The sequence below is a fragment of the Pan troglodytes genome, chromosome 13 (assembly GCF_028858775.2).
Source record: "Pan troglodytes isolate AG18354 chromosome 13, NHGRI_mPanTro3-v2.0_pri, whole genome shotgun sequence".
NCBI lineage: Eukaryota > Metazoa > Chordata > Mammalia > Primates > Hominidae > Pan > Pan troglodytes.
Genome location: NC_072411.2, coordinates 42,756,146 through 42,773,485, shown reverse-complemented (window position 1 = coordinate 42,773,485; position 17,340 = coordinate 42,756,146). Strand labels below are relative to the sequence as shown.

Below are 17,340 nucleotides of genomic sequence, written 5' to 3'. Positions count from 1 at the left end.
ACAGTGTATGTCTCTTCTAAGACATGGAAAATAAAGAATTTTCATAGCATTAGTTGTAACAGACAGAAATTGAACATAACCTCAATGTTCAAAATGGATAAATAATTTGTGGCATTTTCACACCATGGAAAAGGAAGACACTTTCAACAGAAAAGATGAATCTAATGGTCATAATTTTGAATGAAAGAACAGGCCAAAGAGTACATACTGTAATTTACCATTTATCAAAACATTTTAAAGAAAACTAATCTAAGGTAGTAGAAGTCAAAATAGCGGCTGCCCACAGGGGAAGAGAAGAGATACTCCCAGAAGACACAGAGGAGTCTGTGTGATGCTATCAGTGATCTATATCTTGATCAAGGTAGTGGTTACATGGTTGTGTTCCATATGTAAAAGTTCATCAAACTGTACACTTAAAATTTATATACTTAAATATATATACATTATAAATTACTAAGGCATGACAAAAAGGGAAACAATTTGCCTCAGAGGGAAGTCTCCTGCGGTATGTCAAAAGCCGAGGTGGACGGATCACGAGGTCAGGAGATCGAGACCATCCTGGCTAACATGGTGCTACCTCGTTTTTACTAAAAATACAAAAAAAAAAAAAAATAGCCGGGTGTGCTGGTGGGCGCCTGTATTCCCAGCTACTCGGGAGGCTGAGGCAGGAGAATGGCATGAACCTGGGAGGCGGAGCTTGCAGTGAGCCAAGATCGCACCACTGCACTCCAGGCTGGGCGACAGAGTGAAACTCCTTCTCAAAAAAAAAAAAAAAAAAAAAAAAAAAAGCATCTTTGATCCAATTCAACACATTTATCACTAGCTTGAATCAAGATGAAGAAAACCTACGTATCAAATTTGTGGATATCACAAAAAAGTTTCATTGTATAACATATAATTTTTTTAAATGTCGACAGGCAGGATCCATGATCCCATTTAACAAGCTGACATTTAATAGAATAAATGTAAAGTCCTGTAGTTTAAAAAGAAATGTGACATAAAAGCCACGAGTAGCATGTTCTGGGAAAAATCATATGCTTTATCTTTTTTAGAATCAGACAAACAGAGCTAATTAAAGTGAACAAAAACTACAGGGGAAAAAGAAGATCTTCATAACAGCTAAAATTGGACCATACATTGAGATATTGTATTCCCTTTATGTGCAAGTGAAAAATAAAAGCATTAGAAGATCATAGCCAGAAGAGATCCTAAAGGTTATCTAAATTCTGCCTTCTGTTATTTAAATACATAGATGTACTTTTTACATGAATATATTTATATTTTTATTCATATTTATATATGAGGAAAATGGTGCCTGAAGAAAAAGCAACTTTGTGAAATGTTCATGGTAAATGCAGAACAGTGATAAGAACCCAGCCCTAGACTCCTTGTTTTCTACCCTGTTATTATATCTTCCTAGTGTGCTGGTGATTATTTTAGGACAGAGCATCATGGTAAGCATATATATTATATTTTACCTGGCATATTTTTATATATTTATGCTGTTTTCTGAAATAGAATGTACATTTATGCCAGAAAACATAACTGAATTTTCTAGGACCTAAAAGCCCATAATAACGTAGAGTAGAGTGTTTTCACAGAAGGTGGTCAACAAGTGTTTGTTAATTAATCATAAGAATACAGACAAGGGTGAAATATCTTTAAAACACTTTTATTTCCTTTTTCTTATTATCAGACAGAACCCTGCATGATTTAGTCTCTGAATACCCAGGGAAAACTTTTCTCCCAACTAAAAAATGTAATATTTCTCATTGTCAAAAGGTCTTTCTTTGTTTTACAGATAAATATCATTGTAGCAATATATGGTTTTCCCTTTAATTCTGAATTTAATTATAATTATAATGCACAATAGCTGGCTGCCGATTTCCCTATATGGTAATTCTTGAAAATGGCTTCAAAGACTCATATTTGTCTTATTATATCTGTAGAGATGTAATTATAATTGTTATTATCTTAAATTACAAATTCTATTTTACAATCCTGTAATTATATTATACATTACCAAATTACCATATGTCTTAAGATAGTTTATTTTTAATTTTACTCTAGAATGTAAACTACATGATTATAGAGATAGTGTCTGTTAGATCACCACCATATTTTATGCCTACAATAATTCTTAGCACAGACTAAGAATTCCATAAGTATCTATTGAATGGAGGTACTTAAGAAATATATTTGGAAATAAGTATCAGGGCATGGTTCTGAAAATCTTCTCTTTCTATCTTTGCAACTATCTCCATTTTGTATCTTTACAATTTGTTGTAAAATGTTATCCTCCTTCAACCTGATTCTTTTCCTAACTAAAACATTCTTTACCTACTTTGTGTTTATTTTGCAGATATTCCAAGATATTAGAAAACATGTTTTCCTATCTTAGCAAACATTTGGTCTAGTGTGTGTTTGTGTGGTTATACAACATATATGTGAAAAAATTGATAAGGAAAGGGATTTGGGTATCAATGTGTGATTTAATTCTTCTATACTCTTGGTTCTCCTTAATGCATCATCACATGATTAATTTACTCACCAATTTCCCAAATGTACCTAATAGAAAGGATACGAGAAAATGTGTTAGTTCCTCAATGCTGTGATCTCATGGTCTTGACCATTTAGAGATAGCTTCAGTATTACAAACTACCTATAGTACATGTGACTATATTGAGAAAAGTTGGGTCAGATGCAGTCCTTATCCATGAAATATTTAATGGTCTAGTTCTAGGAAGAAATGCAAAAATGCAATTTCAGTTCCATATGACAAAGATATGTTCAAGATGTCATGGTGTATATGGGAAGGAACGATTTATGATTATATATTGACTAAAATTTTGCAGTACTGACAAAGGTATTAGAAAGTAATATGAAATGAAGGGGTACCTTTTTTTTTTTATTGTAAAGATTGTCCTGATTTTCTTCTTTGAATTCCTGCAAAAATACTTGCCTGTACGGCTTACATGTTGCTCATCTTACACAATTTCTGGTTGTTAGCCATTTCTTCATGTGTATACCTTCTGTTCCTTAATGAGCTAATAAGCATTTTTATGGCAAGAGATGTGTTTTCTTTGTATCTGCCTCCCAACCAGTCTTTTTTCAGCATATCACATTACCTCATTACTCACTAAATGCTTACTTTGAGCTTATTATATGCCAGAAAGTATTCCAGATAACCAGGGATAAAACAGCAAATGAAATAAAGTCCCAGCCCTCAAAGAAATTACATTCTGTGAGACAAAAGAGACACTCAACAAACAAACCAACAAATATATAATGTGTTTGATAATGATAAGTGCTATGGAGGAAAATACATTTTGGTGAGAGAGAATAGAGCATGGTAAAAGAATAATTTTTATAGAATAGGCAGGAAAGTTTCAATAAGAAGGGGATATTTGAGCTAAGACAGCTGAGATATCTTGGGGAAAAACGTTCAAGACAAAAAGAAAAAAAAATTATGTGAAGACTCTTGTACTGAAGAATATTTTATTTCAGGAACAGGAAGATCTATTACTAGAGATGGGTAAGTGAGGGGAAGTGTGGAAGAAAATTAGGCGAGGGAGGATTGGAGGGAGTTGGTAGATCATGAAACTCATGAGAAGGAACTTTAATTTTACCTTGGATGAGATGGGAAGTGACTAGAGAGTTTGGTGCGAGACAGCGGAGAGAAATTCTTATTTACATTTTTTTTTCCTTTGGGAATTTCTCCATTCTAACTTATTTATATTTTAAAAGTATATCTGTAGCTATACTTTTCTAAGTGGCAAAGCAAGACTCATGTGGAAAGAGAAAAGTGGTAGCTAGGCAACAAATTAGAAGGCTGTTGCAAGACTTCAGGCAATAGTGGTTATTGGTTTAGTTACAACATAAGTAGTAGACAGTATGACGTGGTTGGATAATAGGTATGTATTGAAAGAAGAAAAAAGTGAACAAAAAAATGCTTGGTAATGGATTAAATATGAGAGTATCTGGTGATTGATTAGAAGTGGTGCATGTGCAAACATAATCAGGACAATCCCGATGCTTTTAGTCTAAGAAACAGAGGATGGAGGTGCCAACTATCACACCACCGTGGAAAGGGGAGTTGTCAGGCAGAAGACTTCAGAAGAAGCATATTTCATTGAGAATTTGTCCATTGTACATCAAGATTGCTTTATCTACAAACAAGCAGAGAAACAAAGGAGACAGTTGGACGTATGAGTCTAATGTTTAGGGAAGAAAATTAGACTCAACATACAATGCTTAATATTTATGCAAAAATAAGATTTATTTTTGTTGATTGATTCCCTGGTACAATAATGAAAAAATGTGAATTGATGTTTTTACCAAATGAGAAAATCAAACAAATCCTTGCTTTCTAGACATATATTTGGATAGGGTATCTCTGCTCTGCTGCAAACAATTGTGTGTCTGACTTAACCATTGCTGAGAACAGGGATTATTTAGAATCTTTTCCTGAACTGGTAAAAGTAAAGACTATATTTCATTTGAAACAGAACCTCAAAGCTTGCTGATAAATGGCTTTATTATACTAATTGCATTTTCTTTATTTCCATAGTCTGTCAGTGTGCCAGAGGGAAATTTTATTGGTCTTAAAGGATTTGTTCTTCAAATGGCCATGTAGGTTGCAACACAAAAACGTACTTAATTGCTGGCAAATTTATTATTTAATGATTCTTCCCCAGTGTCTTTCTGGTGGCTGTGTTTAAAATCATTGGCCTGTAATTACTACCCTTTATGCATATGCATGCACATATATTTCATTTATAGTCTTTAGACACATTTTTCATTCAAGTATTCAAAAAGTACTCTTATATAAAGACTCTGTGATCACATAGAACAATTCTTCAAGTATTCTCAAGCCCATTTGGACAATGAGAGTTTGAAAAATAATGTAAGGGTCTTGTAGTTGACATTTAAGAAACTAGTACCTTAGAAGGAATAATCGGATTATAAGGCATTTTTAAGACTTTGTACTTTCTGAGTGGCCTTATGCTTAAAACACTCTTGATATAATTGAAATGCTCTTATGTTTCTTTCTGTCCTCTCTCTACTTTGAGGTTTTGTTGAGTTGATTTTCCCTAGTAGTATTCATTTTAATAGGAGATTCAGACATAGGTAGAGCTGTGAAGAGAAAAACTGTGGTCCAAAATAACATGGTTTGGAATCAAAGCTGCAAATTCATGCAGGATAAGGATTTATTGAGTTAAAATAAGTAGAGAAATTAATAAAAAACAATAAACAATGCAATAGATTATTTCTATAATATTTCAAAAAATACTTCAAAAATCATTTGACTGAAATATAAGTTCTTTCATGTTCTTTTCATGCTGTTTTTTTACTATTTATATTAGTAAATTATCCTGAAGAATACTTAAAAATCTAGCATACCCAGGATGATATCCTAAAAGATACTGTTGCAATATGATCCTAACACCGATATTGATACCTTTTACAGTGTGTGTGTATGTATTTTTTTTCTGTGTCTTATCCATAGAAAATGATACCATCTACTGGACAGACATGGGCTTCAATAAAATTAGCAGAGCTAAAAGAGATCAGACTTGGAAAGAAGATATCATTACCAATGGCTTGGGAAGAGTGGAAGGGATAGCTGTTGACTGGATTGCTGGTATAATCCATGGCTTTTTATCTTTCTGTTTCACACCTATTTTGTTAGGGGCTCAAACTGCTTCATAAAAAATCTTTTCTAACTCATAACAGTGCTTTTATTTGTACTTCTAGCCACAGGGGTAAATAGTCTCTTTTGCTTTTGGCTTCGCTCCTTCTAATGCTTTTGAGCCTTTGGATAAGTATTTTTATGTAGAAGTAGATTATGTAGTGTTAACTTTGCCCAAATCTCCTGAGAGCTCCAGAAGGCAGGTAAACAAGTGTTAGAAGTTCTCTTTTGCCTGAAGTCAGTAGAAAGTTAAAATAGGTCTTTTCTTTAGGTAGGAGAAGTTTCAACTTCGTTTTACTATGTAAATATATCATTATATGGTTTAAACCAGAGGTGTGTGAGATTAGGATTGAAAGTATTGCATATTAGTTTATTTACAGCTTTCTGCTTAGGAAACACATTTAAAAAGAATGTAGGAAGTAAACAGTTTCTTGATAGTTATGTGAATGCTCAGAAATTTAATTTTAGTCATGACAAATACATTTTTTTTCTCAAAACTGTATTATAAACACCTCTATTATTTCTCCTAGGTAACATATATTGGACAGATCATGGTTTCAACTTAATTGAAGTTGCAAGACTCAATGGTTCTTTCCGTTATGTAATTATTTCCCAAGGCCTGGATCAACCAAGATCTATAGCTGTGCACCCAGAGAAAGGGTAATTTTAAGATTTACATGTATCTTCCAAGTTTTAAGTGAGTTTTCTAAGTTCTATTGAAAAAAAACTAATTACTTTTAGCTGTAATGTCTGAGACAAAATCAGGAATATCTTACCTAAGCAGAAAAAAATGTTTATATTCACTTTGTTCATATAATTTAGTACATATTCGATGAAGTCACATTTATTACAGATTTATTTTATGTGTGTGTAAATCCAAATAAAGGCACCAACATGATTCCAGATTCTCAATTTAAATCTCTTCCTTAGAATTGTTTACATAATTAGGTATTCAATTATTTATTGAATTAGTAAAATAGCCATTTGATAGCCCTCTTTGCTCTCCAATATTTCTAAAATTTCAATATTCATTCATGTGTCTATGGTTGTCAAACATGTTCATCCCAAACTCTTGTTTTCTTCTCCTTCCTTTTACTTCTTTTTTTGTTTTGTTTTGAGTTCTAAATAAGTATAACTAACTGTTTTGACATTTTCATTTGGATGCTTCATGAGTACCCAAAATGTATATATATAAAACTGAAACGAATTTAATCTGCAACCAAGTTATGCTTAGTTTTTCTTCTAAATAAATCTATTAGCAATCCAACACCCTCTATCTTTATCTTTACCCTAATTAAATTTGATATTATCTTATATACTGCAATAACATCCCAGTCTGTCTCCTAAACTCACCAAAGCCTAGAGTGATTTTTTTTTAATATACATCTGCTTACTTAAAATGTTTCAAGGAATTTCTATTGCTTTATGTGTAAAGTCCAAAGCCTCTGTTATGATCCTTCTTAATCAGACCCTATAATAATTTTCAGTCTGAAACTCCTGTTACTCTCTTTTTCCTTTCACAATCAATCTCTGTTGGTCTTCTCTTAATTTTTAAAATATTTCTTATTCTATTCCACTTCCAGCCTTTGCCAACCTCTTCCTTTTACCTGCAATGCTCTTCTTATACTTTTGTCTTGTTAAATTTTATTTGACCTTATTTGGCTTTGAAAATAGTTTAGATTGTTGTATGGCCCCATAGCACCTAGTATTTTTATTGTATACATTATTTGTACTAATATTTATTGATTTGCCTGGTAGCTGTATGTGTTCTTGTTTGTTTTTGAGACAGGCTGTCATTCTGTTGCCTAGGCTGGAGCGCAGTGGTGCAATCACAGTGTTGGACTTACAGGCATGAGCCACCGTGCCTGGCTGTAATAAATTATTATAGCCTTAAAGGAGAAAATTTGACCAATTGCTTCACTGTGAATCATTATTCTAAGGCAAGAAGGAATATAATTTGAAAGTTATGCAATCCCATAGATACACTGGAAATGGATGTTTAGTTTGTTTCTAATAAAGAATTTATTTGCTTCATAGTTGCAATAAGTCCATTTATATTATATAGAACCTCTTGCGTCTACCCTATTATAGATTCATACAGCTTAATTTAACAAGCCTTTTGCTGCTACATGTCAATCTGTGGATTTTCTTTTCATTTCTTATTCAAATCCATTGTAGACCCTTAAGCTGATATCCCAGAGCTTCTTTTTCTTAAGTACCTCTTATCTCTCCACATCCATCTTAGCCTATGACTACACCTACTTGTCTCTAGCTTGATTGAGAACATTAGGCAAAAGAATCTTCATATACTCTAGTTTTTATCAATTTATTCAGTTAACGTTTATTGAGTGCTAGGCACTGTGAGCTAGGACATGTCAGCATCCCTCCATGTCATCCTCAGCCTTCAATTCAGTACATCTTGACAAAATACAAGTACATATGAAAGACACTTGTAGACACTGTGAAGTATGCTGGCATGAATAAGATGTTGCCTCTATTCACAATGAGTTTTCTGTTTAAACTGAAAATTCAAACAAGTACACATTTCAGTTAAAGGAATAGTGTCACTTTGTAAAGACTTATTTTCAGGCACAATAAAAGACTAATTGATCAAACTCAAATTTACAGCTCATATCCAAATGTCATGTTGAAGTAGTAAGTTTCATAAGATCACTATAAAATTATCTTGGGTTTAATGCAAAAATCATACCATATAATTAGAGCAGGTAGTAAAAATGAGGGTGGTAGCAATAATAGTGATTAGTAGAAGCTTTGTGGAAGAGGCTGCAAGGGAAAGGAGGTTTCTGAGATGGGGTAGGTATATATTATATGAAGAAGAAATAGAATAATTAAAGATTTGGTAGTGACAAAGCAAAAGCCATCAGCAAGAGTGTAGGTACATGAGGTACACATAGGGAAGAGTAGGTGATGTGTCTGGAAGACAACTTGGGTCTGTATAATTGTTGGTAGGGCTCCCTATATATTTTTTAAAAATTGACAGGGTCATGCCTTCTCCAGTTTACCAAGTGAACTCCAAACCAGTCCTGGACCCTCTCTCCTCAGCCTTCCCTTGGCCTCAAACAACATACAGAAGCTAAGATCAGAGTTGTGATGTGAGTTTATGGAAGTTGTAACATTCTTTAACATAAAGAATCTTTAAGAGTGGTAATTTATCATCCCTGTGGATTAGACAAAAGGGTTCTTTCCCTTCCCTCAAGCCAAGTAATGGAGAGAGCTCAAGACAAATATGTAAGAGGGAGGCTAAAATAAAGAGAAAATAACAGTAAATGAAAAAAAAAATTCTATACCTTTTTCACTGCAAATCCCAATGCCAAAGGGAGTCAGGTCAAATTTGGAGAGAGGGAAGAGAATGTGCTCTAAAATTAATCTTAACTGTATGATACTGTTCATTTAATGGTAATTGGCTGGGAAGTTATGGGATCTTTCTGAGACAGCCAAGTTTGGAGAGGAAATACTCAGTAAAGCATACATGGAATCAGTAGTTGGATAAATATAAAGTCACTTCTTACTTATTCCAACAGAATTCAGGCTCTGTAATAAGCTGTGATAGTGTACGAGGTTACCCAAGAAAGAGTGCCAAAAAAAGAAGTCTAATAACAAAAATGAATGCTTATAGTTAGGGGATAGAATGACTAGGAGAGAGAAAAAAAGAACAACAACAACAACAGCAACAAAAACAGCCATTTGAGTCTTCGGAAATTACTGAACTGTAAAAGTCAAGGGAAGAGAGTTTAAGGAAGAACAGTGTGCCAGCAATAAAGAGATCAGGAGAGAGAAAAAAAGCAGAGAACAGAACATGTAACTGGTGATGAGGATGGTATTGCATATTTTTATCAATTTCAGAAGATGAGTAAGGACAGAAGCCAAATATAAAGAGTAGACAAAAGAATAATTAGAAAGTGGAGCTAGCATATACAGAATAAACTGATGCAAACTGGGTGATGAAGGGAAAGAGGAGAAATAGAAGATAAGTTGAGAAGATTGTAGAGTATAAGGTTTTTCTTAGTATGGGGATATTGCACATATTCATAGGCAAAGGGGAAATAAACTAGTTGGAAGAAAGAGGATGGAAATGAATGTAAAGGGGAGACAAATTCCAGGGAGCATAGGAGGAGCCTTGACAAGGGAGAAACAATAGGGCAGAGCAGGAGGAATCACAGACAGAAAGCAGGGAGGCAAGATTTGTATCTTACATTAGGTATCCCAGAAAGAGATTCTAGGATGGGAAGTCAACTCAGGACCTGAAAGCATAGTCAGTCGAAAAGGGGAAGAAAGAGATCAAGCAAATATTTAATTTTGAACATAATCTTGGCCTCAGACTGATTCCTGGAGGGACTCTAGAGTCTAAACTTTACCTTACAGTGATGGAACTTGGTATTCAGACTCCCAAGTAGTCAGCCAGTGGATAAGGACCACTCCGGGAAAACAGACACTCTCAAAATTTCTGACTTTCAGCACTTGTGGGAGAAGAGATTCAAGTGGCCCAAGGATAATCTTCCAAAGAAAATTGTCTGTGTGAGCTGTTAGGGACAAAGGTGATTTGAGAGCTCAGAAATGGTAAACAGCATCTGAGGATGTTTATATGGAGCACAGACGGTGTCCATTACAGTTTGGAATCCCCACTTAGACATTTACTATTTTTACATTTGCCTTTGAGGTATTTCTAAACTTCTTGGTCTCAAATGCCTATATCCTTTTAGTTAATTGGGAGGATTAAATGAGGTGGGTGCTAGTTCTCTTCCCCTTCGGGGATGGAGTGAAAGAAGAGATAGAATGCGGAGATCAAATGTATTTTAGAGGTTAAATTGATGAAATTGAAGAAAGTCACAGCTGCTAGTCTGTATTTCTAAGGTTATCAGCTTTAAGTGAATACGTTAAGTTTTGCTGAAGCTATTGTAGTAAATATTTTCCACAATAATGAATCAAAGAATTTTCCAGCAACATGAGACTAGCCAGGATGGACTTCTAGAATCTAAGCAGGAATTTTATATGACATTGAATAATAATGCTTGATAATGTACGGGTAGTAAAGAAAAGAAAAAGAAAACATGTACCAAAAAGGAGCAAAAAGGTTATAGATCAAAGTTGGCAGTTGTAATGGGTTAACTTTGAGTTACCAATCAGGCGGTGAGGCCTGCAATCTAGTGATGGAATAGTGGGAAGTCAAGAGTAGACCAGGGTAAGAGTAGAGAGATAAGGTCCAGCTGGTATGAGTGACCAACACAGCTCTATGAATTAAGAGAGGGTGATTCTAGGTAGGTCCCTGGAGCAATAAAGACGAGGTACTATGAGCTTGGGTGTTCGTATGTCATTAAGTTCCATAGACTGTCAGCAGTGGAAGGAGAAGATGAAAAAGCTGCCAGCCAGTGGTAAAGCAATAAGTAAATGGTGTGTGATTGTGACAGGTGATAATGCAGTCAAGGAAAAGAGAATATGTGAATTAATGCTGTAAATGTTTAAGTGAGTATAACCTCAGAAAAAGGTTTCCTCCTTCCTTAAAATGACTTCTCTACTTTTATTCTGGATACAAATGTCTCCTCAGACATTTCATGCAAAAATCATTCTCTTCTATTTTACCAACCTTAACTTGTTCCTTTCAATGAAGTCTTTCCCTTTTGCTTTCAGATAGGCTCAGGTCACTCTCATTAGATAACACATTACTAATGTCATTAATTTCCACATGTTTTCTTCTCAACTTCTCAGAATCATGATCTATATCCATTGTCTCATCATTGAACTCCTAAAATGGGTTTCAGCTTCTGTTGTTACACAGGAGTTTCTAAATTTATTTGCAGCCACATCCAGAGATGATGATTATTATTTTTGCAGGTTTTATACCATTTGCCTTCTCCAGGACAGTTTTCTCCACTGATAGTCCATCCAAGAATTCCTTTTTTCTTTAGCCTTCTCTGACCCTGCATTTTCTGGTTTTCTCTGAGGCCACTCTATATAGCTCCTGTGAGCATTATATTTTATTCTCTTTATTCTCATTTAAGACTTTGTGTGCCATTCTCTCTCTTATTATATTTATCTTTTAAACCCATCTAATCCCATGTTTTAAAAATGTAAATCATACATATATAGTGAAATATAAAAATATAATAAATATATGCAAAATAGTAATAAAATATCTTCACCCGTTTATTTATATTTCTGATATCCTTTACAGTTATTTATTTGGATGTCTGTCACTGAAACTTAACATGTCCTCCTACCTCTCATCTGTTGCCTTCCTTTCTTAAATATGATATCTCTTTTCCTGTTGTCACAAAAGAGGTTGAAACTTTAGATTTTCCAGTATTTTTTCATCACCTATTTCCATCTGTCAACAAGTCTCCTCATTTCTTTGCTCCAGATGTTTGTCAGATTTTTTTTTATTTCTCTCCATTGCAACTACCAGCTCAGCACTGTCTCAGCAGGAGGATCTCAGTAAATATTTTTGATTTCTTAATTTTGAGCTCTCAAAATGAGAATTGTATGTGAGTCCACAAAACAAGAAATCTTTGACATATGTAGCAATATTTAAATATTATTTACTTCTTCTTAAAAGCATTTTAAAAATATTATGTCACACGGATAAACTTTTTCCATATTCATTTTTAAGAGTAGATACACTCATTTAAATGTTAAACTTGTTTCTAGGAAATATTTATTACTGCTTGGAAATATTAGAGATGTGTGTCTCCCTATACTTTTTCCATATGTTTATTGACTTGAATTTAGAGAGAAAATAAAAGACTTAAAAATGAAGATTCTTGTAAAATTATTCAAACACTGATTTCCAGCTAATATTATATAGACATTTAAGTGTCAAAATTTATATCATAGGAATAAAGTACAGTACTTTAATATTCTGTTTGAAGTTAAAACATGGCAGATGGTATTGCCAAGGGAAAATGTGAACCATAATGGAGTGAATTAGCTGAATTCAAAATAAAAACATGCCTTGAAAAGTGGGCACGAATCCTGTTTTTAAACAATAGAGACTTGAGCTCTTTTAAAATGTAGCCAAATACAAAATAGGAATCATGTATGAGTTTAGTTTAGCTTAAAAAATCATTTTCTTTCAGCTATCATTGACTCCTCCTCCCCCTCTTGTTCCTCCTCCTCCTCTTCCTCTTCCTCTTCTTCTTCTTCTTCCTCCTCCTCCTCCTCCCCCTCCTCCTCTTCCGCCTCCTCCTGCTCCTGCTCCTCCTCTGGTATTACTTGCTTTGTGAAAATTGAAATGTAACAATTTTCTCCATGCTGAAAAGTCATTTAATACTAACAATGAAAAGATGTATAGGAAGCCCCATTAAGATGTTAAAAATTTTGATTAACTTCCCATGGTACATAATCTCTAACTGAAACACATACTGTAATTTTATTTCCTTTTAAGCACCAGGATACATGTTTTCTCTCTTAATTTAGCTCTGTATTTCTGTGACTGTAAATAATGCGCTGAAAAGTTTTTCTTTCCATGGCAAAGACTCAAATTAACATGGGATCTTGCTGTTTCAAGAGGTCTTTTTGATTATGTATATACTTTTTCAGTATGCTCAACAATATATAAAAGGTCTTGGTTGACAGTTTAACACCTGTTAAGACAACAACAGTGTAGTGTAGTTTAATACCATCTCTTAGAGTATATTTTGCATCTTAAAGCAAGGGAACACATATATAAAGGAAATGGAATAAATTTGATTTACCATAGGAATAATGCTGGTAAGATAGGTTGCAAGTCATGGAACAAATTAAAAACTTCTTTATAATATTTTGATAATTCTAAGTCAGCTCATGAGCTCTAGAAGTATAGGCTCTGGGCAGCTAGATGTTAAATATTTGGTAAATTCATAGTTATAGGAAAATATCAAATATATATTGAATGTACAAAAGTACATAAACATGGACTATTCAAGAAAATTATAAATGCAAACAAGCTAATATTATATATATGTACATGTATATGTTAAGTGTTTGTTTAAGTGAGAGGATGGGCAATGAGGCAGGGTGTAAACACATATATAAAATGAAAAATGAACTATAACATGGTGTAATATTTTTAATGTGCTATGAAATATTATATATGTGTGTATATATATACATATATATAAATATTTTTTGTTTGTGAATAATTTCCGCTTCTCCAGTGTGTGCTATTCATACACATAATAATTGTCCTATATAATTACTCAAAACTACAATGTAGTGAATCAAGAAAGGCTCAAATGTAAACTTAAGAATAGCAGACCAAGAAAGAAACAAATTGACAAATAAGTTAAATAATTTTGAAGCTTAAACAGAAAGAACAACTCAAATGGCCTATATCTTTATTTTTGCCTAAAAGAAAAAAAAAATTCTGAAGTTGTTTACAGGAAAGACAACTTTTCTCACCACAACCCTTCAACATTATCATTGTTCAAGCCCCTACATTTATGACTTAAAGAGACTAGCAAATTTTAAATATTTCTAATCAGCATTTTTCTCAGATACTAATTTACCCATTTGCCTCTGCCATTAACAACGGACTTTATGAGGGTACCTAAATCCGATTTATTTTGTATCATCAGCTCCTAGCACATAATAGATACCTAATGAAGTATTTGTTGGTGAGTGCATGAGTACAGTGCAAGAATAAGTTTGAGAATCAACCACAAAACCAACAATAACAAAAGATTTGAAAAGTGCAGTAGTGTCCAAGGGTAGACTGGTTTTATATTTTCATCCTTTTAGCACAGGGTTCTGCTACCTGTGGTTGAGTGCTTTTTATATTACAGAATTCTTTAATCAATAGCAACATATTTAAGACTTGAAAAATGATTTGGGATAGGCCTGTAATACTTTCTCAGACAAAACTGTACGTAAATGAAGAAAAAGAAAATGTGAATAAGGCCTCACAGAAAAAGAGAACGCTCTACATTTCATTTTATTCCTCAGGAGATAAAAATGTCCAATCATGTACTCATAAAATATATTCAAACTTTTACAATATTATCTCATTTTACTTATGATCTGAAGATGTAGCCATGGACATGTTGACTTATAGAGTATTCAGTTTGTATGAATTTTGAGTGATTCTAGTGCATCTGCTAAGAAATTGGAAATTACAAGCAGCTTTTGTCAAATTAAAAGCTTATGCTCATGTAAAGGCTAGCTACTATTGTTCATCCGTGGGGTTTTTATTTGGCTTTCTTTTTTGTTTCTCTTACTTTTTGCAGATAGGGTAACTCACTGTTGACTCCCACGCTAGGAGACGACACAATGACATTCTCGATTCTTTTCTTGACCAAGGCCAACTGCCGACATAAGAGAATGACCTGATCTTCATTTCTGTGCCAGCATGAACATTTTTTGGTTATCTCAGGTTTTCTTTATCATATGTGACAAAGGATCTAAATCATGCTCACTTAGGGAAGCCAGAAAAGTAGGAAGAAATGGCACATTTATTGTAAAAATTGCAACTCAAATTCGAGCTCTAGGGAAACAGTTTAGCAATCAAAGAAGAGAATTTTAAATCCAGAGAAAATGATTAATTCCAACTAGTCTTGCTTTTCACAACTGTTCACATATGTAGAGTATACGGATAACATTTAATACTGTTTCTCTTAAAAAATAGACTTATTTATTATTTTCTTTCACTCCATTACCCTTCTCACACAAAAATCAGAGCTTTGTCACTAATGTTAGCTGTCTCAAATTTATTCATGGGCATTTATAATAATTTGAATGTGTATTTTTTCAGGTTGAGTATAACTGCCTGTGACAGGAAAAAAAAAAAGTTTTTCCTGAAAAGTATACCTGTATCTAGACTAATTCTGATGTCAATCTGTACAGTTGTCAGAAGACAAATACAATTAACTTTCAGGGTCCATTAAGGGTTTGCTAGGCCTTTGGGCACTCCAGTGCTACCAAATGTGATCTTTTTACCTATTTATCCAAATGTCAATAATCAGTTGGAAATTAACTCATGATATGTGTTCATTGCACTGTTTTCCTGCCCAAAACTGTTAGAGTCTAATTAAGACAATAAAGATATTTGTATTATGACAGTTTCTAATAAAATTTCTATAATTCTGAAAGCCACTTTTAAATGTCCCTTTTAAAATTATATGTTTTTAAATTTATAAGTGCAAGCTTATTTAAATAAAGAACACTTTCTAGTTTAACAAATACTACTTTATTATTCAGATAAAATTCAGTTACACAATATAGCATTTGATTTGGACAAGTTTAATATTTTCTGGATTTGAGAAAGTATTTTTAGTAGGGCTACATGTACCCATTTGATACTCTAAAATCAATTTTTCTTGGCTATATCATATAGTGAACACGTGTTTCACAACTGCAAAATTTGAACTCAAATAGGTTCAAAAATCAATGGTAATTTCGTCAGTCAATGTTAATATCAGTAGGGTCTCAAAAACCAGGGACAAATATTTTCATTTCTTCCTATTGCTAAAGACCACATTTGGATACCAAGAATCTATGTTCATTAATGATATCTCAGGTGCATCTATGTAAGTTATTACCTTAAATTACAAGTCTCTTTCTGCAGTTTTGCGAGCTTGGAGAGGGTTCTTTCTCTACATCTGGTTTATAATCCCCAAAAGTTCTCAAGGTGCAAATTTTATTCATTTCTTTACTTTCAATTTCAGTTTAAGGAGCAAATAAATTATTATTTGCTTGACATAAAATGTTTACTTAATTTTGATAGGTTTAAAACATTTTACTTTTATTCAGTTGATAAATTATTTAACTCTAAAAGTGATTCCTACACAGTAAGATTTGGCTTCACACATAATGATACCATATCTAATCACTACTGTTTTCCACAGGAAAAGAATTGTGTAAATTCTGGATTAAAAAATAGTTTTACTTAGAATAATTTTATACATAATTTTTTTTACATTTATCTCGGCCTCTTGCATGAAAGTATCACAAATTTAAAATGAATAGGGATTACTTGGAAAAGAAAGAGAGTGACTTCTTTCTCAATGCTAAGACCTTTTTCATATTTTGTTTTCTGTGTGTGTCTGTGTTTTTTTTTTTTTTTTTTTTTTTTGAGACAGAGTCTCACTCTGTTCCCCATGCTGGAGTGCAGTGGTGTGATCTTGGCTCACTGCAGACTCTGCGTCCCGGGTTCCAGTGATTCTCCTGCCTCAGCCTCCCAGGTAGCTGGGACTACAGGCACATACCACCATGCTAGGCTAATTTTTGTATTTTTAGTAGAGAAGGGGTTTTACCATGTTGGCCAGGCTTGTCTCAAACTCCTTACCTCAAGTGATACGCCTGCCTCAGCCTCCCAAAGTGTTAGTATTACAGGTGTGAGCCACTGTGCCAGGACTATTTTTTGGTTTTAAATATGGAGATTTTTTGTTACGCATCTTATAGCTAAGGAAAAATAACATTTGATATAATATCATTATATATTTCTGTGTTATCTTTCTATTTGGTGAGACAATGTATTCTAGGGAAGACAATATAGGCCTGGATTAGTAAAGCCTGAGTGTGGTTCTTGGCTTGTCCTCTTATTGGCCATGTGGACTGTGGATCATTTACTTCCTAGTCATAATTACCATAGCTGTGAGAATTAGGGCTAAGTAGGTTGGTTGCTACAAAAGTAATTGTGCTTTTTGCCATTACTTTTA

At 33.5% G+C, this 17,340-nt stretch overlaps 1 protein-coding gene across 1 annotated transcript in view; it reads left to right on the top strand.

The window, feature by feature from the left end:
- The window catches only part of LRP1B (LDL receptor related protein 1B), a 1,946,873-nt gene that overhangs the window by 1,458,223 nt on the left and 471,310 nt on the right, over positions 1 to 17,340 (top strand). The window contains exons 39-40 of the mRNA XM_063790432.1: positions 5,510 to 5,644; positions 6,223 to 6,352. Of these exons, the coding sequence (XP_063646502.1) occupies positions 5,510 to 5,644; positions 6,223 to 6,352 (265 nt within the window). The remainder of the gene's footprint in view (positions 1 to 5,509; positions 5,645 to 6,222; positions 6,353 to 17,340) is intronic.